The 24849-nt window shown below is 41.1% G+C and overlaps 1 protein-coding gene across 3 annotated transcripts in view; it reads left to right on the top strand.

Moving 5' to 3' along the window:
- The first annotated feature begins 17 nt into the window (after positions 1-17).
- The window catches only part of HNRNPD (heterogeneous nuclear ribonucleoprotein D), a 27241-nt gene continuing 2409 nt past the window's right edge, over positions 18-24849 (top strand). For 2 of the 3 annotated variants that reach the window (XR_012158444.1, XM_073340495.1), the window contains exons 1-7: positions 18-420; positions 2751-2807; positions 16126-16294; positions 18042-18203; positions 19237-19368; positions 20826-20925; positions 21018-21164. Coding sequence is in view for 2 of the 3 variants with exons in the window: in XM_073340495.1 (XP_073196596.1) it covers positions 224-420; positions 2751-2807; positions 16126-16294; positions 18042-18203; positions 19237-19368; positions 20826-20925; positions 21018-21164 (964 nt within the window). In the remaining variant the exon portion in view is untranslated. The remainder of the gene's footprint in view (positions 421-2750; positions 2808-16125; positions 16295-18041; positions 18204-19236; positions 19369-20825; positions 20926-21017; positions 21165-24849) is intronic. The other variant, XM_073340496.1, reaches the window with a different exon arrangement.

Below are 24849 nucleotides of genomic sequence, written 5' to 3'. Positions count from 1 at the left end.
AGAAGGGACCGGGGTCACGTGATCTTCCTGCGTTCTTTCCGCCCGCCATTTTACGTTGGGTTCGCGGCGGCGGCGGCGGCGCCATTAAAGCGGGAGAAGGAGGCACCGCAGCTAGGTCCGCCGGCCGGAGTACGAGCCCTCGCGGTCTTAGCCGGCAGGCGGAGGCGGGCATCCGCGCGCGCCTGTCTCGAGCTCGCTGCGGCTCCTAGGGCGCGGCAGTGTCATGTCGGAGCAGCAGTTCGGGGGGGACTCGGCAGCCGGAGGCGGCTCGGCGGAGCAGGCGGAGCAGCAGGAGGGGATGGCTGGGGCGGGCGGCGCAGAAGGGGGAGGCGGCGGCGGCGGAGGAGGAGGAGGCGGCGGCGGCGGGGCCGAGTCGGAGGGAGCCAAGATAGACGCGAGCAAGAACGAGGAGGATGAAGGGTGAGTAACGGCCGCTCTGGGCGGGGAGGCGGGTACCGGCCTGTCCCCCCTTTTTCCCCCGGCCGCGCGGTGGGGTTTCCCGCTGTTTACGTCTCCGTGGCCAGGGGCCCGCAGTGACAGCCCCAGCAGCCGCCGCCACCAACCCCGTCCCTGGGGGCAGTTTACGCGGGAGCCCAGGATCCCTATGCGCCTGTGGCGGGGCTGCCTATCCCCGCCCCGGCTCGGCGGCAGTAAAGCGCCTCGGGCCGCGTCGGAAGATGCCGCGCGATTCTCGCCGCCCCGGCTCGGCCGGTTCCCTCGCGGAGCGGGGCAGGGAGATCGCGGCTGAGTGTGTCTGCAAGTGGGAGACTAGGCTGGCTGGGACGCTGTGGGCCGCCCTAGGAAAGTTCAGCCCCTCCACCTCACTGGGGTGTCGCCCTGAGGCGAGTGCTCCCCATAATGTCACTTCCACTGGCTGCAGGATCGAGTCCCTAATCCTCAACCCAGTAGGCACAGCAGGCTTTATCCGTCCTGCAACGGCTAAAGGCACTTAGACACACTTCTGTCTGAGGATTTCTTACTCTGGCAGATCACGCCTAAGATTGCTATAACTGAAAAGCTATCAAGAATACTTTTGGTTTTCAGTTTACTTTGTGCATTGGCTGCATCAGTTACCGGCTAGTTCTGCTGTGAGCTGGGTTAGATAATGCAGTGCCGCTGTACCTGAGTCTTGTTGCAGTTGTGGATGACACTGTAATGAGACTAACTAATCTCAGGTTGACAGTGTTTAAGTGACTGCTTAGGGTCCCACAGTCAGCTACTGACAGAATGGAATCCAGGAGTTCCTACTTAATGTGCTCTCTCAGCTAGTGTTGTGAACTGTTGGTATTCCTCTAATCCACCTTCCCCGCACCTTTGTGTTAGTTTGTACTCTGCCGGGTAAACTACATTGAGCCATCAACAGCTCCCAGTCTTTTTCTGAAAATCCCTTCCATGATCTCGCCCAGCTCAAAATGTCGTATTTTCACACTTATTTATTGCTGCTTTTAGCTTTAAAGGAGGTAATTATAGTATCTAGTGTGAAGTATACATTGAATCCCTATTTTAGGGTTTTATGCTCTGCTCATGATTGTAGTGCCTTCTATGAAAAGTTAATAGCAACAGCAAAGTCTTTAGTGGACTTCATGGATTCTGACTCTTCTCAGGATAAAAACTCTGCCTGGAGTATTTTTGTTTTGTTTTAGGCTTTTATTATCATGTTTTAGGAAACAGAAATGGCATCTTAACTCAGCCAATCTGATGTCTGTCATTCAGTCACATCTGCTTTTCATTGCTGCCTGAAATAAGCATTCACTGCTTTTTTCACTTGTAAGCCATACAGAGGCAACCCAGGAAAAGTTATATGGATTATATTTCTCCTTGTGTCTCGACAGGAGTATTTGCTAAATTCTAATTGCACCATCTTTATTGTTGGTGATGGTACATAAGCCAAAAAGAACTTTGTTTTTGTTTTGTTTTTTAAATTGATTTTACAGGGTTTGTAATATGGAACCTTACAATGCCATTAGCTACTTTTCAGAATAGAATTACACTCCAAAATTTGTACTGTTCAGAACACTTAAGTTAAAAGAGTGTTCAAAGCTATAGTTAAATCTAGATTTAGGGTCTGTGTGGATTGAGTGTTTGAGATTTGCTTGGGGTTAGGTAACACTTATTAAGTAACTATAACTTTTCCTAATCAAGACAAATCTTTAAATCCATATTTAGGCTTGTAAATCAGTGGCCTATCTTTCAGAATGGGGAGCCTGTTGCTGCTCCTGTTGAAAAGCATCTACTCAGAACCTCTGGAAAATCAGGCCACTTCTGTTTAGGTACCTAACTGTAGGCATTGATGTTGGAAAAATTTAGTCAATGATTCTAGTTGGTGAACAAAAAATTAGCCTTTGGGAAGGTGATATAAACATCAAGAAACTAAACCATAACAGAAATGCAAGATTTTTAGTTGTATTACCATGTGCAATACTATGGCATGCGCATAATTTATTACTGAGATGTAGTCTTGAGCTGTGAACATCCATCTATAGTCTATTGATCTGCTACTGTGCTAATTGCTGTTTTAGCTTGTTTTTCCCTGTAATGTTTTTGGCCCCTTTGCTGGTATCATTTTAATGGCTGCTGTGGGCTCTTGCTCATCTTCAGGTTGTTTAGACACTTAAACATCTCTGCTTGATAGCTAGCTACAGTGATTACACTAAATCTTATAAAAAGTATAAATAAGTTAAAACTGTAATCCTAACAAATGCTGAAAATTGAATTTTGATCAGTTACTGTATTGGTTGGTTGTTCTCTAGCAATTCAAACTCCTCCCCATGGCTTTCTGAAGCGGCAGCGCCACAGCGGGAAGAATGGTAAAACTTTACATTTATTTCTAAATGCTCAAGGGCTCTGATAGCAATAAATTGAAAAGCATTTTGGGGGGCACCTGTCTGGCTTGTGCCACTAACTGGCAACTTTTAATCCCCAGGACAAATTCCCGGTGGTTATTGCTTAAGTATCTAATAGGATATATGACCTGCGAAACTATAACATTTTGTATGTGCAGGGTCTAATGTATAGGCTTAAAAAAATTGTGTTACTTAAATGGCTTGTATTCTATGATTATGTAACTACTATTTAGTCAAACAAGATGCATTGTATTAGTGTTCCTTTATATTAATGAAGAAATATCTAAATATTGACTGAGTGTTGTTAAATGAATATAATGTCCCTCTGATTTTCATCCTAATGCATTTACCTTTCTTTCATTTCCAAGTAAAATGAACTGAGGTTTACGGAAAGTAAATCTTTTGTTTTAAATAGTACAAAGTGTTGGATTATAAGAGCCATCCTCTTGGAAGAAGCAAAAATCTTACTGAATTTGCTGTAACCAAAGGTTGTCTTAGATTGCTTATGTGAAAAAATTCTTAGTAAAGTCAGCCCTTAATCTTCTGAAGACAACTGCTAATGCTTGGTGTGAGATGAGCAAATTTGCCAATTTATAACTAACATTTCATTTTAAAGCTTGCCTTGAATTAGTAATATTTAGCATAATGTACGCTAAGTATCTCATTAATGTTTACCTTTAACTAGTAATTGAAATTAAATGCATCCAAAGTACCTTTTAAAGAAAACAGTTTGTTAAATATGTTCCAGAAATGTTAAATATCCTGATTTTTTAGATTAGGCACTGAGTACTCACCTGAGTATTACAATTGCCAGTATTCTTTCTGTTTCTGTACACCAGTGGTTCTCAAATTAGGGCCGCCGCTTGTTCAGGGAAAGCCCCTGGCAGGCTGGGCCGGTTTGTTTACCTTCCGCGTCCGCAGGTTTGGCAGATCGCGGCTCCCACTGGCCCGTGGTTTGCTGCTCCAGGCCAATGGGGGCTGCAGGAAGGGGGGCCAGCACATTCCTGGGCCTGTGCCGCTTCTCGCAGCCCCCATTGGCCTGGAGTGGCGAACCGCGGCCAGTGGGAGCAGCAATCGGCTGAACCTGCGGATGCGGAAGGTAAACAAACCGGCCCAGCCTGCCAGGGGCTTTCCCTGAACAAGCGGCGGCCCTAATTTGAGAACCACTGGTGTACAGAAACAGAATAGACCCAGGATTCATTGAAGTGTAGTCTTAAATATGTTTGTGATCTCCAATACAGTGAGACTCTGCAGCAACATACTTTTCTCTTAAGTACCACCAAACCATAGTTCAGAGGGGCTTCAGTTAACTCAGTTTTCTAATTTGAAATGGCTCCCTCCCCTCCTGGGGGTGACATACTAGTCGAATGGTAGAGTAGAAGACAGGCTCATTGAATGAGGATAACTTCCGTATGGCAGATCTGTCTCCCGCCCTCTGCAAACATGCTTAGAAGCCTCTTGATTTCCCTCCCTGCTTACACAATGGCTTGACTGAGAGCAGGGAGAAAAATCAGAATTTTTTTTCTTTAAAAACAAAAGCTTCAAACACTTTGTTTGACATTGGTAAATATTTACATACAGTATCTTCCTGTTTTCCTTTGACTTAGTTTTGAGTTTTATAACTTAAAAGTTCACAACTGTTGTTTCTGCCATGTCCTTGCTGTTTAATGCAGGGTCAGTTGAGGGTTGGGACTAGATTGTGGATGAGGTTTTGTGGAGGGTCGTGATTGTCAGCCTAGACTGTACGAGTAACTTTGCTGAATGGTGTCAGAACATACCAGGTAATGCTTGCACTGTAACATTGCATTAATTCCCTCTGCTAAAGAGCCTCAGGATGTTGTTGATCTTGTCTCCCAGAACTTGGATGCTAGACTTGAAAAAAATCCACGTATCATTGTCTAGTAGGAAATTTCCTGACAGGCCTATCAGAGGAGGACCCAAGTACCAACAGTTTCTGCAGAATTTAAGCTTTCCCCGAAGTCAGTTCTACACATGGAAGGCTTTGTTGGTAAACTTATTCCAGTCCCCCACTTCCCCTGAGCAAAATTAGTTATAGGTCCAAAAGTGCAGTTTCGCCAGTGTAACCATGTGTATTAAGGGTTTTTGCCAGTATAGCTGTGTGTCACTCTCAAATCCAATCTCTTACCACCATAGCTGTTCTGGGAAAAGTTTGTAGTGGAGATTTGGCATTAGTTTTAAGCTCTTACAGTTGTGACAGTAACCTTCCAAATGTCGTCTGGTTGTAAACTGATGAAGTATTGTTTTACCAAGTCTGTAGGCACAATTAAAAGGAGCTTGTAAACTTCAAATTTTGAAATTCACTACATTCCCAAAATTTCACTTCCTGATAGAACTTCCTGTAAGTAAAAATAAAACTTCAGAAGGGCTCTTCTGCTCCCCCATTTACACAGCTACTTTTTTTTCAGCAGGGAGCACACGGAGGAGAAATTGTCCATAAACTACTGTCAGATGCACCAAGTTGTTTAATGAAAACTCCCCGAAAATGTGTGTTCTCTAACTTTTTTATGTAAATTAGGCATTCCAAATAACTGTAATAGGTTTCAAGACTTCCTGAGACTATCTTTTTTCACCAAGATGACTGTTCCTTTAACAAGAATCGTCAGTTCTGCTGATACTCAAAACCCTATCTACAGCACTGAAACTCTCAAATAGCATGTCATCTTCACATTACTGCTTGGGCAAGCATTGTGGATATATTCATGTGGCAGAATGATCCAAGGGGAAAAGCTGGGGCTGGCGAAATTAGAGTAGCAGAGACCGAACCCGCCACGTACAGGCGCACCTCTTGTTGAGGTGGGAGTAGAGACCAAAAACTGATTTCCCTTCCAGCATCTTTAAATTTATAAGTCTCCACTAGTCAGAAGTGATTGATCTTTAAAAAACAAAAACCCACCTTTCAAGAAGAGGTCAGGAACAGTCCCTGGCAAAAATAGAGCGTACACATCAGATTTCAGTGGCTGCTATGTATGTTGAAATATTTTGATTAAGGCTTGCTTACACTTCGTGTGGTGCAATCCTGAAAACTTACTGTCTTCTTACCTATTTGCCTGTATATGTTAGAAAGCTTGGTTTGTAAACTTAGGGCCTCAGTGACTGCTTTTCTTACCCTGGAGTTTTGGAGTTTGAGTATGTTCTGAATTACTTGGCTACTGATGGACAAAGTCATAAACTCAGCCTTTAAAGGTAGGCCCGTCACCTTCTTGGCTTTGTCTCATCTTCCTCCCACTCCTTTTTTTCAGTTCCTTGCTCCATATTTTCTGCCTTTTTTTTTTTTTCGCTTCTGTACAGCTTTGAGTCTCTAATCCTTATATGTTTTCTGGGATGTTTCCAGGATCTCTTCTCTTTAAAGGTTTCATGACATTGTAACCCTTCTTCTGAGAGCTGGAGAGACATGGCTTCCTCTCTGCCCTGTCAATGCTGCTTCTGCGATCTGAAAATTTATGGGATGCATTTACATTCCACAGTGACTGGCTGCAGTGGTTCTCACCCATGTGAATTGGCTGGCTCAAAAATCTTTGTTGTTATAGCTTTCTCATTTCAATTCATATTGAAAGTAAGCTCCTGAAGTCTTAATTCAGAGTGTAGTCTTGATTTGTAGTCAAGGTCTAGGAGAATGCCTCATGTTATCCACTGAACAACCACTGTGAGGATGCATTACTTGGGAATTAGTGACTATGTAGGAAGAGGTGATGGTCCAGATTTCTAAAGAGGATTGGTAACACCAAACCACAAGCTGATTACTAGGGTCCTACCAAATTCACGACCATGAAAAACGTGTCCCAGCCCGTGAAATCTGCTCTTTCCCTGTGAAATCTGCTCTTTTGTGTGCTTTTACCCTATACTGTACTATTCATGGGGGAGACCAGAGTTTCTCAGATTGGGGGTCCTGACCCAAAAGGGAGTTGCAAGGTTATTTTAGGCTGGTCGTTGTATTTCTACCCTTACTTCTGCACTGCCTTCAGAGCTGGGTGGCTGGAGAGCGGTGGCTGTTGGCCAGCTGCCCAGTTCTGAAGGCAGCGCCCTGCCAGCAGCATCACAGAAATAAGGGTGGCAATACCATACCATGCCACCTGCACTGCTGCCTTTAGAGCTGGGCGGCTTGATAGTGGCGGCTGCTGACTGAGGGCCCAGCTCTGTAGGCAGCAATGCAGAAGTAAGGGAAGCATGGTATGGTATTGCCATCCTTATTTCTGTGGTGCTGCTGGTGGTGGCACTGCCTTCAGAGCTGGGCTCCTGGCTAGGAGCCACGTCTCTCCACCACAATAATGTTGTGACCACCCCACAACTCCTTTTTGGCTCCGGACCCCTACAATTACAACACTGAAATTTCAGATTTAAATAGCTGAAATTGTGAAATTTATTATTTTTAATATCTTATGACTGTGACGTTGACCAAAATGGACTGTGCATTTGGTAGGGCCATACGGATTACATAGGAAATCCTCTGCACTGAGGAAACTGTTGATACTGTCATTCTTCCTAAAGGTATTTTGAAGTGATTTTTTTTTAGGGAGATTGATTCTTCCTTGTTCATTGGTCAGACATTGTCAGTTTGGCTTTATTCAGCATATCCAGAGAATTTGTGTTGTGTACATTAGTGAGTTGGTTTGATACTGCATTTTTCTCTAGTAATTTGCTGAGGAAATACTCTTCTGAAGAGATTCCACTTTTCCAGAGGCCATATTGCTAACATTGTTCATTGTTAAGGCTACGTTTGTGTCACAGAGGTCATGGAAGTCAGGGAATCCGTGATTTCCAGAAACCTCCATGACCTTCTCTGCTTCAGCCCCAGGGGTTATTGGACTCTGGAGCTGGCAGGCAGCGGGACCCTGGCAGGGTTCCAGCAACAGGGGGCCCCCTGCAGTGTTCCATTGACAGGTGACGGACTCCTGAGGGGGCCCTCCTCAGGGTTCCAGTGACAGGCAACAGCCTCAAGTGCGCACAAGGGGGGATGCCTCGGGCGAGTGGCTGTGGGTGTTCCATTTTCTCTTTGGGAAATATGGTCACCCTGCAGCTCCCAGCTGCCATGGGTGGAGGAGGGCACCCCTGCAGCTTCCAGCTGCCATGGCCAGAGGTCCTAGCCACCAGGTTGGTGGGGGAAACCATGAAGCTGCCACAGCAACAAAAGTTACAGACAGGTTACTGCTTCTGTGACATGTCCATGGCTTTTACTAAAAATAATTATAACAAAATCTTAGCCTTATTTATTGTACCTATAAAATATATTCCTGCGGCTTTCATTGGCAGTGACCTTTTCTGCCTTATTAGTCTTATGAAATTGTTCCATTCTTACATTACTGCATCACAGGCTACTATGTACGTTACTGGCACCTATATATACCCACCATACATCAGGGTGGTTAAATAAAGGAGTCCATTCCATAGCTAGCATAAGGTCTTTTAAACTCTGTGGTACTGTCTAATTCCACTCAACTTTAACTTCTGGGTTTATAACGGACTCATTTCCCCCCTGGAGATGCTAAACACCTTTAGCTCCCATTGACTTCAGTTGGTAGTGTGGGTACTCGGCATGTGCTCTTTTTTTTTTTAAATCTGTTTATATTCTCTGAAACTTCAACGTGCAAGTTGCCACTTTTAAAACCCAGTGTTGTGTAACTGGGATAATTTTTACAAATACAAAATTTCCTGGACTTTGACTGGTGGGAATAATGTACAGTGGAGTTGCATCTTACGCGGGGGTTAGGTTCTAAAGTCAGCGCATAAGGCGAAAATCGCTCACAGTCAAAATTACCCTTGAAAATCCATTAAATCGCCCATGAAGTACAGTATACTGTACATGGTTTTGTGTATACAACCCGGTACAGTAATATGTATAATATACTGTACATTACTGTATATATAATAGAGTACATATGGAAAATATAATTTTACAGTACTGTATTTTTAATTACGGGGGGTTGTCAGGGCTTGATGTCCATCTAGGAGATGGGGAGGTGACGGAGAGCGAGTTGTAGACGATGTGGTTGGCTCTGGTTCAGCTTGAGAAGTTGATTGCGTAGGCTCATCTGCTGCTGGTTGTTTTTCCTTGTAAAACATGGTGGTGGGCAACTGTCGCTGTTGTCTCTTGAGCTGCTCAAACATTTCTTGTTACGGTCTCAAATCGTCCATAATACTACGTGTGATTTTGAGGCTTCATTCCATAGAGGGATCATATTCAGAAATTAAATCGTTCAAGTGTTTCGCTGCTTGGAACACTTGAGCAAATTAATGAGGATTCCAACTTGCTGGCTCTTCCTGTTCGTTGTCGTCATCTTCGTCTTCTGTAGACGATTTTATCAGTTCCTGTAACTCTTGGTTAGTCAGTGTTTCTCTATGGCTCTCAATTAATTCTTCAGTTTCTTCCTCAAGGATGTTGACAAAGCCATCACCACCCATATGGCTGGCCACCTGAACAGTGTGTTTCACTTCTTTGTCAATGGTCGGGAAACCCTTAAAATCATTCACACATTCTATCCATAGGTTTCGCCAACATGCATTGACTGTTTCAGGCTTGATTGCATCCATTGCCTGTTTAATATAAGTGATACAATCGGCAATGTTGAAGGACTTCCAACACTCCATCACATTAAGACTGGGCTTAGCATCCATAGTGCTACATATCCGTGGGAACGTAAGCCTCGTGTACGTGGCCTTGAAACAGCGAATCACGCCTTGGTCGAGAGGTTGGAGGATGCAAGTGGTATGGAGGGGCGCGGGGAGAAAGGGGACTTCAGTGTCATTATGCGCAAACCGGAGTGCTGCATATATATATATATATGCAGGGTGGCCAGGAGCATTGTTTATGATCAGCAACACTTTAAAGTCAAGTCCTTCCTCTTCGAGGAACCGCTTGACCTCCTGAATGAAACACTTGTGGAACCAATCCAGAAATAATGCTGCCGTCACCCAAGCCTTTTTATTTGATTGCCAGAACACAGGCAGGAGATTTTTGTTCTTGCCTTTTAGGGCACGGGGATTTGCAGCCCTGTAGAGGAAGCCCGGCTTTATTAAATGCACAGCCGCATTTCCATAAAACAACAGTCACACGGTCTTTAGCTGCTTTGAAGCCAGGGGCTTGTCTTTCTGATTTCAAAGTGTAAGTGCGGTTGGGCATTTTTTTCCGGAAGAACCCAGTCTCGTCAGCATTAAAAACTTGGTCCAGAAGATAGCCCTTTTCTTCTATGATTTTTCTTTAATTGTTCGGGGTAGGCTTTTGCTGCCTCTTCGTTGGCAGGTGCAGCTTCATCTGTAGTCTGCATGTTTTTGAGGTTGAAGCAGTTCCTAAAACTGTTAAGCCAACCTTGGCTGGCTTTGAATTCTTTCTCATCAGAAGGTTGTCCCTCTTCGGCGAGAAGTTTGAACAGCGCGTAGAGACTAAGAGCCTTTTCTCACAACGTTTTGCCATCGATAGGCACACTTTTACGGTTCATGTCTTCCAGCCATAAGTTGAATGCCTTTTCAGTCTTTACTAAAATCTTATCACGCACCTGGCTCGTTATTGGAGCACTTGATGCCACGGCTGGACGAATTTCTCTATCTTGAATCTTGATGGCACGGATGCTAGATTCATTGCGGCCATATTTACGTGCCATGTTGGAGACGGACATACCGTCTCTCAATAAGTCCAACACAGCCAGTTTTTTCTCCAGCGTTAGAACAGATCACTGTTTCTTCAGTTGAGCACCAGATGAAGTAGTTGGCTTGTGTTTAGGGGCCATGTTGTACGAAAAATACGTACAGTATCTTTAAACATTAGAATCACACTCAGCGCGGCAAGATGCTCATGCTATGAGAGGCATGCGGGAACTGAGACCAACTGAGGGAACAACAGATTCATGTCGCCCATCTCACGCTCACTCCGGGACATACGCTTTTTGAGTGGAATGGTGGGTGGAATCGCCCACAGTATTTACAGGTATCTTGTTGTTTTTTCTTTAGGCCGAGCGCGTATAGTTGAATTCACATAAGTTAAATGCGTGTATGATGCGACTCACCTGTACTGTCTTTTTTTTTTAGATAAATCCTGTGAACTGTTCCAGTTGTATTCCTATCAGATGCCACCTGTGAACCACCACAGTTAAAATCAGTTCAGGTGCTCAAGTTGGTTGTGGTACTCCTCATCTCCCAGTTTGGCTGATAGAGCTAGCCTGGCTTTCGAGGCACACTGTAAAGTCTCTCTGTTTCCTCATACTTTTGAAGAGAAGGAACTTGATGGGGCACTTGGGTCTGGGCATGAGTGTTATGACACAACGCGGGCTTCTGGCACGACCACTAAATTCCTATTTTAAAAAGAAAATTAATAATATTTACAAATAAAAACAAAACAACCCAAAACTTATAGCCCCCCCCCCAAAGTCCACTAGGGGATTTATTGTTGCTGTTGATTTTAAGTGGAAGATTCTTAGATACTACAGTGATACGCAGCAGTATAAAATCCTACAATAGATGGCTATTAGCACTTGAGTTGGAAGTTGCTTGATTTTGCTGGGTAGATTGACATGAGCTCTTGCAGACCCAAGTAACATTAGTGACTAGGCTGGGTTGTATCATCAGCATCAAGCTCATGTCATTAGTGGACTTGCTTTCCATATTTAACCTATTTTAAATGGAGCATTTCATACAGTATTTCTATATCAATAATTCAATAACTTTTCATTACAAAAGTAACATGTAATGTATAGCATAATTATCCATTCAGACACTTCGAAAATCATTTTAATAACCAACATAAACTGTTCTGAGTCCTTAAGACGGATTGCAAGTGAAATTCAATTTTAAATGAGGTGTACGCAGTTAAAATCTTTTAAATTCAAACATCTAACTTTAAATTAATTTTAAAATTAAAATAGCAAGAAGGGGGAAAATGTGTAATGTTCATCTAATATCCCATGTAGCCAAAGGGAATCCTCACATGGTAAAAATAAGGTAGATCTGGGTATTTTCACTCTGCTCATCAAACATAATATTTAAACACTGAGATAAATACAAAAGCCCAGAGTCTAGGGAATCCAAAAGTAAAACACTTCTTTGAACGTGGGAAATTAAAAACCCATGTTGCTGCTGTTTCATAAAAGAGTAAATACCATGTTAACTTCAGTCTTCAATAGACATACAATGCATTTTGTCAAATAGACAATCCTCTCTTACAACTTTTTAATGTTTAAACTAGAGCTGTCAATTAATCGTAATTAACTAAAGCTATTAATTAAAAAAATCGTGATTAAAAAAATTGCGATTAATTGCACTTATAACAATAGAATACCAATTGAAATTTATTAAATATTTTTGGATGTTTTTCTATATTTTCAATATTGACTTTAGTGGAACACAGAATACAAAGTGCACAGTGCTCACTTTATATTACTATTTTGATTACAAATATATGTACTGTAAAAATGAAAAAACAAATAGTATTTTTCATTTCACCTCATGCAAGTACTGAAGTGCAATCTCTTTATCATGAAAGTGTAACTTACAAATGCAGATTTTTTTTTTGGTTACATAACTGCACTCAAAAATAAAACAGTATAAAACTTTAGAGCCTACAAGACCACTGAGTCCTATTCCTTATTCTGACAATTGCTAAGACAAACAAGTTTGTTTACATTGATGGGAGATACTGCTGCCTGCTTCTTATTTACAGTGTCACCTGAAAGTGAGAACAGGTGTTTGCGGGGCACTTTTGTAGCTGGCGTTGCAAGGTATTTACATGCCAGATATGCTAAATATTTGTATGCACCTTCATGCTTCAGCCACCATTCCAGAGGACATGCTTTCATGCTGATGATGCTCATTAAAAATAATGCGTCAATTAAATTTGTGACTGTACTCATTGGGAGGAGAACTGTATGTCTCCGGCTCTGTTTTACCCGCATTCTGCGTATATTTCATGTTATAGCAGTCTCGGATGATGACCCAGCACATGTTTGTTTTAAGAACACTTTCACAGCAGATTTGACAAAATGCAAAGAAGGTACTGATGTGAGATTTCTAAAAATAGCTACAGCACTCAACCTAAGGTTTAAGAATGGGAAGTGTTGTTCAAAATCTGAGAGGGACGATGTGTGGAAAATGCTTTTAGAAGTCTTAAAAGAGCAACACTCTGATGCGCAAACTACAGAACCCAAACCACCAAAAAAGAAAATCAACCTTCTGCTGGTGGCATCTGACTCAGATGATGAAAATGAACATGCGTCGGTCTGCACTGCTTTGGATCATTATCAAGGAGAATCCATCATCAGCATGGAAGCATGTCCTCTGGAATGGTGGTTGAAGCATGAAGGGACATGTGAATCTTTAGCGCATCTGGCAAATAAATGTGTTGCAATGCCAGCTACAACAGTACCATACGAATGCCTGTTCTCACTTTCAGGTGACATAGCAAACAAGAAGCAGGCAGCATTATCTCCAGCAAATTGTAGCCAGCCTTGTTTGTCTGAGTGATTGGCTGACCAAGAAGTAGGACTGAGGGGACTTTTAGGCTCTAAAGTTTTACATTGTTTTATTTTTGAATGCAGGTTTTTTGTACATAATTCTACATTTATAAGTTCAACTTTCATGATAGAGAGATTACACTAGAGTACTTGAATGAGGTGAATTGAAAAATACAATGTTTTTTACAGTGCAAATATTTGTAATAAATAGTGAGCACTGTACACTTTGTATTCTGTGTTGTAATTGAAATTAATATTTTTGAAAATTTAGTAAACATCCAAAAATATTTAAAATAAATGGTATTCTATTGTTTAACTGCTTCACAGCCCTAGTTTAAAGATATTACAGTATTTTAGAGTACTTCAACATCTGTAAGAGCCAAAAAGGCTGGCCATGCTAATGGCCTATCTTAATCTAAACAGTATTGCTATGCTTATTTTATGGAAGTAGACAAAAAATGTTTTTGTACTGTAAGTTTCCCTGTTTAGCCTTTTCAAGGGCATAATGATATGAGGGAAGGTTTTGGTAAGTTTGGATTGCTAAAATTTGCTCATTTATTGAGCCCTTCTGTAAGCATGTCATCTTTTTCTTTTCTTGCTTCACTCAGAAAAAAGTTCCCCAAATTGTTTGTTGGGAAATCTTATTCCCCAGCATGCCATGGATATAACACTAAGCCTTTTCTTTTGTTATAAAAACCTTGAAAACTTGAAGAAATTCTCCCATAAATGTATCCTCCTAAATCAGTGATACTCAGACTGAGGCTCACGAGCTGCAAGTGGCTCTTTAATGCGTCTCCTGAGGCTCTTTGCAGCATGTAATATTAAAACACTGTGTGATTTCATTATTAACCAATGCTTTTACTATGTTATTAACCAGTTGTAGTTGATTAAAATTATATTTGGTCAGTCATTTTGCAGTGAGAATTATATATATATATATATGTGTGTGTATGTGTGTGTATATATATATATATGTGTGTGTGTTTATATATATATATAAAAAAGAAAATGAAACAGTTTTCACACTATTGGGGCTGTTTTAGGTAATGTTGGTTGCTAATTGACTCCTGAACCACCGAAGTCTGAATATCGGTGTTTTAAAGCATCTCCGGAGCATAGAGCACTTCTGAGTGTCTGGCACCACTAATGTGGTGGTGCAACACTCAGTTGCCCAACTAACCCCTCCATATTTGTCTTGAAAGCACTAATCCTGGGAAGGGCTTCTAGTACTCTGTGGTAGAGAGCAAAGGCAATTGGAATAATATATGAAGGGATGGAGAGGAGTGGGTCTGCTGGATGAATTCATAATGTATGTATGTATTTATTTTTGGGGCGGGGGGGGAGTTAAGTTGTGGTCACTGGTATTAAACATGTAACATCTGAAGGCTGGAGCCTATCTCTCTATCCACTGCAGTTGCATAAGGATTAGATAAATCTGTCAAAAGACTATGCATTCCTAAGGCCATGACTAACGTAGCAAGACCTGGAAGTGAGTGGCCTTGATGGTCCAATCTGTATGTGCAGCTTCGATTTAAAGAGGTCGTCCGGCATATAGTGATGTGACAGAACTCATGCTATGTGCTGGTATATATTTTGTAAAGTAACTTTCTGCACATGTTTAACATAGAGGAGTTCAGATTTCTATTGTGTGCTGAGGAACATTCTAGTGATTTCTAGAATGAATACAAATAAGTTTTAGTTGGGGCAATAAAGAGAACTAGGTCTTGTCGGAAATGTTTTTGCAGATCTGGCTGGAACTTGTTTTCTCTTGTGATTTTTGGAGCCATTATAAAGCAAAATTACTTTAAAATGATTCTTCACTGGAATGGGTACAAATAACGTTTGTCTAATAGTTTTAGGAAAGATTCCATTCGCAATTTCACTTGATTAATTTAAGTTGACAAAAATCATAAAATGTCCCATTCTGAGGAGCTAAGATGTTTGGCCTTTTCACCCCTTATTTCCCAACTCTTTGCATTGGGAGAGTGACTTGATTCCAAACTGTCTCGTGTACCACCATATTTACAATTAAAATGAAAATCAAACTTAGATGAGCCTACCCACATTAAGTCACATGGCCAGTTTGATTGGGAAAACAATGGATTTACAACTTGTTTGGGCACTCATTTTTGAAATAACACATGGCCTCATCAGTATATAATTTTATAAATTTAGTATTGGTCTTGGTCGGAGAACATAACTTTAGAGTCATGCTCCAGTACTGCGTACTCCCCTTCTATGTGAGTAGAGTAATTTGTCCCCAACTTGGTAGAGTTTTTGTCTAGGAACTTATGTAGTGGCAAACCAGACATATTTGTGCCTGTCCAGCCCAGACTGGCATATACGGCTCAATGGGTAATCTGCACTTATTTTGTGATTTATTTTGAAAAATAACTATGGAATAATGACAACTTAATCAACATTTGATCCTCTGTGGGGCTGAGTGAGTGCAACTGAGAACAGAATGTGGTTGGAAGGATCTTCGGTGGTGGTGTGAAGTAGGAAGAATCCTCCTTGTCTTCTCAGCCCCCACATTGAGTTTGTAGGGCTGGCAGCTTAATAAGTCTTATTTGTAAACTAAATAAATGATGGACACAAATATGGAACTCAAAATGTCACTTTTACATAGATTTTTCAGTTGTGGCAAATTTGACCAGGACCACTTTATGAAATGTAGAGGGATGATCAGATGTATAAGGGGGTATTGCTGATAGTATCCTACCAAAGTTCCCTAATTGGAAAAATGAGCTCTTATGATAAAATAAAATATATCCTGTATATCAAATTTTAGAACAAGATTATTAATTTGTTAATATCTGTCTTTACAGGAAAATGTTCATTGGAGGCCTTAGCTGGGACACTACAAAGAAAGATCTGAAGGACTACTTCTCCAAATTTGGTGAAGTCGTAGACTGCACTCTGAAGTTAGATCCTATCACAGGGAGATCAAGGGGTTTTGGCTTTGTACTTTTTAAAGAGTCTGAGAGTGTAGATAAGGTAGTGTTATTCTCTAATCTAATTAATTCATTTACCCTTTAAATGAACAGTACAGAAACTCAGTAATAAGGCTCTTGCGTGCATCTCGTTTACATAATCTATTAAAAAGATACAGCTTTGAGAAGCAATATTTTTCCAGAGGCTGCTTTTTAAAATGCTTTTACTTCAGCCATCTATCTGAGCTGTGCATCTCCTTGGCAGTGAACAGCATTTCTTGAAGCATGGTCTCATGTCCTTCACTGCAAGGAAATCTCTCTCAGCATGTCAGGCCTTAGTCCTTGTCTACACTACAGTGGTAGGTTGATGTCATCTGCTTTACATCGACCTAGCTATGGAAGTGTCTTCACTTACATTTGGTGCCTACCGCCGTAAGTGCATCTCTGTGCTAACTTAGTAACAACACCTCTCCGACCAGTGTAGAGTCAGTCGATGTAATTAAGTTGATGCAGTGTCCGTGTAGACACTGCATTGCTTACTTCAATAGTTCCCGGCTTTCAGGAGCTGTCTCACAATGCCCCACACTGACAATAGAATTGTTACAAGCGCTCCTGGTGAGGAGGTACACTGCCGACACAAGGAGCAGAGTGTGCGCGCGCACAAGCGATTTAATAACTGCGGTGGTTGTATGCCAACGTAAGTTAGGTTAACATAATTTTGTAGTGTAGACAAGACCTCAGACACTACAGTATTAAATGCTGTCGAAACAAACCTTCGCTATCCGTAACGCCCTTCGTTTCTGATTTTTTACCAAAAAATTCCTGGGTTTTACAAAAGCTATTTGGTTTATACCAATTTTCACTTGAATATTAGACCATTCAAGTACCTGAAAATATGACTGTTAGGAAAATCCAATACATTGTTAGATGTTTGTTGTTAATAAATTAAAAAGACAAGGTGAGTGAGTTAACATCTTTTATTTGGCCAACTTCTGTTGGTGTAAGACAACCTTTTGAGCTTCTCTGTGTATTAGCACTTCGCTCTAATATCCTGGGACTAACATGGCTACAACAACACTGCAAATGATAATAAATTAGTCTAAGTCTAAATGCGAGGCTCTGTTAAAGCAATGTAATTTAATGTAGTGGCAAATACACGCACATGCGTATGTACTGTTAATGCACAGTTCCTGAAATAAACCACAGTATTCTACTGTGTTTGCACTCTTTCAATATTCTTATTTTTCTCTATTTGTTGCCTGGCTGGTCCCATAATGTTTTCTCTCGTATTTACCCAGAAAATGGAAGTAAACTTTTTGCACCAATTTTCACCCATTTTTAAATTTCTATAATAAAACTGATCAAGTTCTGGGAAATTGTAAACAATATAAAAAACAAAGGGCTTTGGATATCCAGTAGTGTGGAACCATTTGCTCAGCAACAATATTGGAGCTTATGTGATCTAAACAGATGGTAGTTCACAAACTGTAAAGGGAGAAGACAGTGGTTTGATCTTTTTCAAACTTTCTTTTAGAGTACTTTCTTTGAATACTGTGTCCTTAACTTCCTTTTATGGCACTTGGCTCCGAAGCGATAAGTAGTTAGATGAAGAGTTTGGGGAGGAAACGTATAATCAGTGTATATTGGCCCATATTGCAGAACTATTACTTGGTTATGCACTTGTAAAAGTGCTCAGTTTATGCCCATCTTTAGTTGATCCTGTATTTTTGGCATTACATTTTACCGAAAACTGCAGTAAAGTATTTAGTTAGTTTGAAAAGTCAAAATGTTGTTAACTTCAAATTTTATAGGTCATGGACCAAAAAGAACATAAACTGAATGGAAAAGTGATTGATCCAAAAAGAGCTAAAGCCATGAAAACAAAAGAACCTGTTAAAAAGATTTTTGTTGGTGGACTATCTCCAGATACACCTGAAGAGAAAATAAGGGAGTATTTTGGAGGTTTTGGTGAGGTATGTGACAAAAGCTGTTTAATCCACTTCTATTTTGAGTACCTTCTGACATGGAAACATTCTAATTTTGACAGTGATGCTGCTTTAACGCATGTTTTTAAAATGTTGAGGCTTAACATTATATGCCTGGCCAGTGTATTCTCTAGACCTAACTAGAGTGTTTGAAGTTTTTTAGACTAAGTGGGAATCTAATCTTGGTTTCTAAAGCAGTTCAGATTTGCCTTGAAAACTCTCTTCACGCAGTGGGCTGAGACTTTTTTTTGAAAGGGGAGTAAAATACTTCTGCTTTATTTTCTAACATTATCTTAATGGTAAATGTGGGCAAAAGTATCTTTTGTGCTTTGCTGGTGAACCTCCATAAATTCTATAAAGCTGACTTAAATGGCTGCCTATTCCCCACTGACCTGGCGAATCCTTCTAACATGAACCTTTCAGCCCACGTCAACACAACAGTCAAGAAATCTGGTCACCAACTGGTTGTGCTCTACCCTGATTACAAATGAAGTTCCACTTTGTAATGTACTGTGGACCTTAACTGGTCTATGTTAAATTGGAACCTACTTTGTAACTTGGGTAAGGAGATATGTTGGACATTCCTTACTTACATTGGTATATTTGCAGTCAAGTTCTTAAACTCCGGATCTAAAATTGTTCTTGTAACATGGTTTTAGTGCCAGGATGGATAATACAGGTGCCATGACACTGGAACTACATCTCCTGGAAATTAGAAATACTTGACTGAAAAATACTGTGAAGCAAATCATGCTGATGTAATTATTGAAGACTTATTTAACATGTAACTTAAATTTGAATGTGAACATGAAATATATAGGTATCAGTTTCCATCTATGGTGAGCGTAAAATGCCTCTGCATGGAACTTGTTACCTGCATGTATTTGTTAAATAATTTCAGTTAACTAATATGAGCTATGCAGATGTAACTTTGTGTGATTTATCTGATTTTAAACATAGTAAAGTATGGAGGGTTGTTTAGTAAGAATGACATTGAAATATGTAAACTTGTTTTCACCAGGTGGAATCTATAGAACTCCCTATGGACAACAAAACCAACAAAAGGCGTGGATTCTGCTTTATTACTTTCAAGGATGAGGAACCAGTGAAGAAAATAATGGAAAAAAAATACCACAACGTCGGTCTTAGTAAAGTATGTTAAAGTCTTACTAGAGGAATTTTAAATTGCTTGTAGTAACAGAGCAAATAACTTTGTGTGTGTGGAATACATTGAGCTGCTTCCATTTTATTTGTGGTAGTATCCTAGAAATGTATGGTGTAGCTACAACAAAGTATTTTAGCTCATCAATGTTTGTATTATATAAGCACCAAGTGTGCGCCTCGTTTTTTGATGCATATTGGGGATCCTTGTTCATGTCTTCCTCTAGAACAGAGACTCTGGGCCTTATGCCACTCTTGCTACCAAAAAGTGTGTGGCCTAAGGGCAGGTCTTCACTACCCACTGGATTGGCGGGTAGTGATCGATATATCGGGGATCGTCTAGATGTGATAAATCGATCCCCCAATGTGCTCCCCGTTGACTCCGGAACTCCAGCTCACGAGAGGCTGAAGCAGAGTCGACGGGGGAGCGGCAGCGGTCAACTCGCCGCCGTCCTCACAGCAACGTAAGTCGACCTAAGATATGCCGACTTCAGCTATGCTATTTGCGTAGCTGAAGTTGCGTTATCTAAGTTCGACCCCCACCCCTAGTGTAGACCAGGGCTTAGGCAATTTATCATCCTTTTCATTCAGGGGTCTGGCAACAGCACACTCACTTACTCCTACTGGCAGGGCTCAATGCACCAACCTTCCCACCCCCCGGGTGAGACTGACTCCTCATCTTCTTCTGGGCCCACTACAGCCTCCTTTAAGAACCTTGGAATCTCTCCCTTCCACAGCCTTCTCTGCCCTCTTCTACCGCATATGCTTTATCTATAGTTTTGAAATGGATTGTTTCTTTGAATCAGTATCATACTTGCATCCTGGTTTAACTGTTCAACCACTTGGAAATGCTTTCTTGTTAGTAAAATACTTAAGTGGAGTATAAACCAGTGAAAATTGTCTTAAACTGGTACTAAACCAAAATGGAAACATGCTTACTATCAGATCCTGGACTGTGTAGTTCAGAAATTGCATCACTTGTGTAAGTATGGCCAATAGCAAAAATAATGTAAAAATTAAAGCTTAAGTTTTACGTGACTGTTTACATACTGACAGCTGAGTTGAGCTTTCAAAACGTAACTGAGTAAAACTAGTGATGCTTTCATAATTCAATCTGGTCCAAACTTTCTAAGGCTATAAAATTTGTAAACCAGATGAAAAACTGAAGTATGGAAATAAAATTTAATCTAAACAATTCCTTTAAGAATTAGTGTCTATACCAGATGGGATGGAAACAGTTTGTCACTGAATTTTCACAGGCTGTGAAATAGAGTAGGTAACTGTTTTTAGATTGAAGTTGTTTGTTGTTTTTCATAAGACTCCAGTGACTATTTTTTATTCTACGTTCTTCTCTTAACTAAAGTAATAACTTACAATCAGTTGGCTATAAATTACTTTAAAGACTGCTTTTTTTCCAATTAGGTTTGATTTTAACTTTTGGTCTTCTAGTGTGAAATAAAAGTAGCCATGTCAAAGGAACAGTATCAGCAGCAACAGCAATGGGGCAGTAGAGGAGGATTTGTTGGAAGAGCCCGTGGAAGAGGTGGTGGTAAGTTTGTGCTTAACTTTTTACTAATTTTAGAAAGGTGGCTATATTCTTTCAGTCTTCTAATGTTTTGGCAATTTACTACTGTGCTTCAGGCCCCAGTCAAAACTGGAACCAGGGATATAGCAACTACTGGAATCAGGGATATGGCAACTATGGCTACAACAGCCCAGGATATGGTGGCTATGGAGGATATGACTACACTGGTTACAACAACTACTATGGATATGGTGACTATAGCAGTAAGTACTGAGCTTTCTATATAAAGTGTTATTTGACTTCTGTTTTAAACTTGTACAGTGAGAAGGGATGTCAAATGACTTAAAGTACCCTATAAGGGTATTTTAAATCATGTTTAGTGTTTAATCTCTTTGAAGCCAGAATCAAAAATGTATTCATACCTGTGCTCACTCCCCTGATCTCATAGAAATCTGTTTTTTGGCTTGATCTTGAGTTATTGACATTTAGTACTCATGGCAGCAGTTAACCATATGCATTGCTGGTGTGCACATGGGATCTGCAAGTTTTTTCAGTGATTATCCCTTCTTTTTGACAGCTTCTGTACATTCCCTCTTCTGGTATATGCCACCTCTGGTGTTGAGCTGTGAAACTGCCTTGAAAAGCTGTGCCCACTGGAAGATTCACAAGAGAACTCGCCCTATTTTATAGGGAGTGCAACCTCCCAATTGCCTCAAATTATCTGTCATTACAGAAAGCAAATGGAACTGGCTTTTGTGTTCTCACACTAAATCTTCACTTAGCCTACCCTCAATCTTTCGTCACTAGCTTTAAGTGTGGTATAGGTTAGTTCAATGTAGATGACCCTTTCCTTACCCTTTATTGCCACTGTGTTAGGCCCTAATTCCCGCAGGGGCTTTAAGATTTGTACCACTTTTGGTGCCTCCTGTGCATGGGTGAAACTCATTTGGTAAAGCCAGAGTATAGTCTGTTAAGTATTTAGTCTGATATCTTGATGGGCCCGTGAAAGATACCAAGACCAGCCTCTGTGCTGAGACCCTCTGACATTGAAGCCAAGATGCACTGTGCCACTCCAGCCTTAATGCCACCTTCAACCGTAGATTCAAGGTTGTAATCTCCTCTGTGCTCTACTGGGAGCAAATCCCTCATTTGGCATTGAATACATTCAAAGTGGCACTGAAGACAAGATCAGTGCCTCCTACCAAGACTTCAGTAGCATTGTCACTGACTCAGGAGGTGCCAACCTCCGTACCTGTTCCATGCTTGGCACCATTGCCAAGATAGTTTCTCTCTTTTTTTGTACTGACCCATGAGTTGCTTGAAGATTGTTGAGCACCAGTGTCAGCTCTTCTGCACACTCCTCTGGAGCTGGATGCTCCAGCATCAATTAACTTGGACTCCTTGCAGTTTAAGTCCCCACAATTGCTTCCATCTTTGTTGGAGTGGGGTCCGCTTGTTGACAGTACTAGCCACCCTAATGCTTGCTTTCCCCCAAAAGAACAACTGGATATAAACTGGCCATCAACAAGTTTAGGCTTGTAATTAGACAAAGGTTTCCAATCATCAGAAGAATTCATCATCAGAAGTTCAGAGTTTTTAGCCTGCTTTTTGACTCCATTGTCCTTATTCTGCTGTATTCATTTCTTCCATTTCTTAGAATCATGAAATTTGTCATTTCATCGTCACTTTCACCCAGATTGCCTTCCACCTTCAGATTTGCAACCAATTCCTCCTTGTGGGTCACAATCAAGTTTAAAATGGCTGTTTCACTGGTTACTGCCTCTACTTTCTGAAACAAAAAAGTTTTCCCCAATAGGTTGCAAAAACTTACTGGAATTTTTGTGTTTTGCTGTATTATTTTTTCAGTAAATGTCTGAGTAGTTAGTCCCCCATTACTAGCAGGTGTGTTTTGCATATTTCTGTTCTTGAAATGCCTAATCCACCTCCCCTTCTTAATTAGATGATCTTTAGTTGATCCCTATTTCCTTTCCCCACCCCTTTTGTTTTTCCACAGAGACTTTCAACAGGTCTGCCTCTAACCTCTTGCACCTCAGAACAAGTGTATATGTTCTGATGTATAATGCAATACTGCCTCCCTTTTCCCCTGCTTGTTCTTCTTGAACAAGCTATACCCCTCAATAGCAGTATTCCAGTCATGAGATTTATCCCCCAAGCCTCCGATGCCAGTTGAATAATTTAGCTTATGTACTAATACTACTTATTGATTCTTTGTATTTATGTATAGATAGCTAATACGATGAGAAGATTCTCCCACTGATTTCCCTCTTGTTGTTCCTATGACCCTATTGTAATTTTCCGTATCCTGTGGGCTTTTGTCATCTGCCTCTTTTGTATTAAGGACAAACCCTACAATCTCCAGGTTCCTCAAGGACATGGTAAATGTCACCCTTTCTTCCCTTCCCCCATTAGGGAGTCTCTGCACTCATGGAACTTAAACCTTTTCCTAATGAAGCTATTGGGCCTTCCTTTTGCTTAAGCATCTATCGATCTAAACTACTTTCTTGATAGGAAATATGTCTGCTTAGTGTTTTGGTGGCAGCTCCACCTTGTACTGTGTTCAGCTAGGCCCCATCCCAGCTTCAAGCCTTGGGTCTCTGATTTCCATCTCTCTCAATACATATCTCTCTTTCTGGTCTTGTGACATTTCCATCTTGGGGGGACAGAGGGAGCATGCCCTAGATGCAGAGAGGGTGCTCTCTTTTTACCTGGAAAACGCTAAGCTCATAACCTATTGAGTGATTTTTTAAAATTTGTAGCATATGGGGGGAGTTGCCAGGGAGAAGCCATAACCAGCCAGACTTTCACACTAGATTAGGAGCTGTAGAAAACATTGCTGCATCTTAGCTAAGAAGTTTGTTTCCTGATTTAAAAACTCATGCCATGATAGCCACTGTAATATCAGCACTAGGCCTTTAATATGCTCCCCAAGTGGAGTTTGGTGCATGCTTCCACTAGGTTCTGCTCCTTAGAGTTAGCATTATGCTGCGATGCCTACTTTGGGATGGCAGTGCTACAGAACATTTAATTTAGAACTCCTTGACTATTGTTCACCTGGTACAGCACTTCTTTCTAATCCCACAAGTGGGAATGTGTAGAGGTCCTACAAGAAGAGAGAGAGGATACTTACTAGTAACTCTTCTTTGAGAATTATCTCTGTGCATTCACACTGCCTGCCTTTCTCTCTGCCTCAGAATTCTGTGTAACTTCAGAACTGTGTCCTTTAAGAAAAGAAACTGAGGTGGTGAGGCAGTGCACCCCTCTAGAGTTAGGGTGACAACGATCGCTGACATCTCTTGTGTTGTTCCCTCAATAGACACTGCTTTTCAAGGCAGTTCCACAGTTCTGTGTTGTCATAGGTGCCATATCCCACAAGTGTGACTGCATAGTGGTGATTCTTGAAGAATAGCAGTTACTGGTAAATAACTTCTCTGTCCTATCAGAGATCTTAAAGAATGATTTTGGGTTGGTGTTTATTGATCCCTTTCTTCCACGAAGGTTGCATTCCAGCATCATCCTGTTCAATGTTCAGCATGCACAACTGCTAGATGAGAGTGCCTATGTGGATGACCTGCCTTTGGCTTGCATCAAATCTAATGTAAGGTCTTTGGGAGTGAGCTACTTTCCCATTTCTGGCTGTGATAGGAAATGGGATAAGAAGCTGTTTCTGAAGTTCAGAGCAAAAAGAAAACTTCTGATCTCAGCAAAGGGAAGTGATTTAAAGAATTGAAGGTTTAGGGAAAAGAAGGTTGACTGCTTCATTGGTGTGTTTCTCTTCTGGTGTGAAAATGCATGTGATATTGGGGTATCTTTGGACCCTTAACGTCTAAGATTCCCAGGTAGCAGTTGTAGGCCTTTTCAAATGCAGCTTAAAGATTACACTCTTTCCTAGTAGTACACTTTCCCACAGTCGTTTCCAGATTGGTCTAT

Source organism: Lepidochelys kempii, chromosome 4 (assembly GCF_965140265.1).
Source record: "Lepidochelys kempii isolate rLepKem1 chromosome 4, rLepKem1.hap2, whole genome shotgun sequence".
NCBI lineage: Eukaryota > Metazoa > Chordata > Testudines > Cheloniidae > Lepidochelys > Lepidochelys kempii.
Note: the sequence above shows the minus strand (reverse complement) of the source record. Positions and strands in the feature narration are given on the sequence as shown.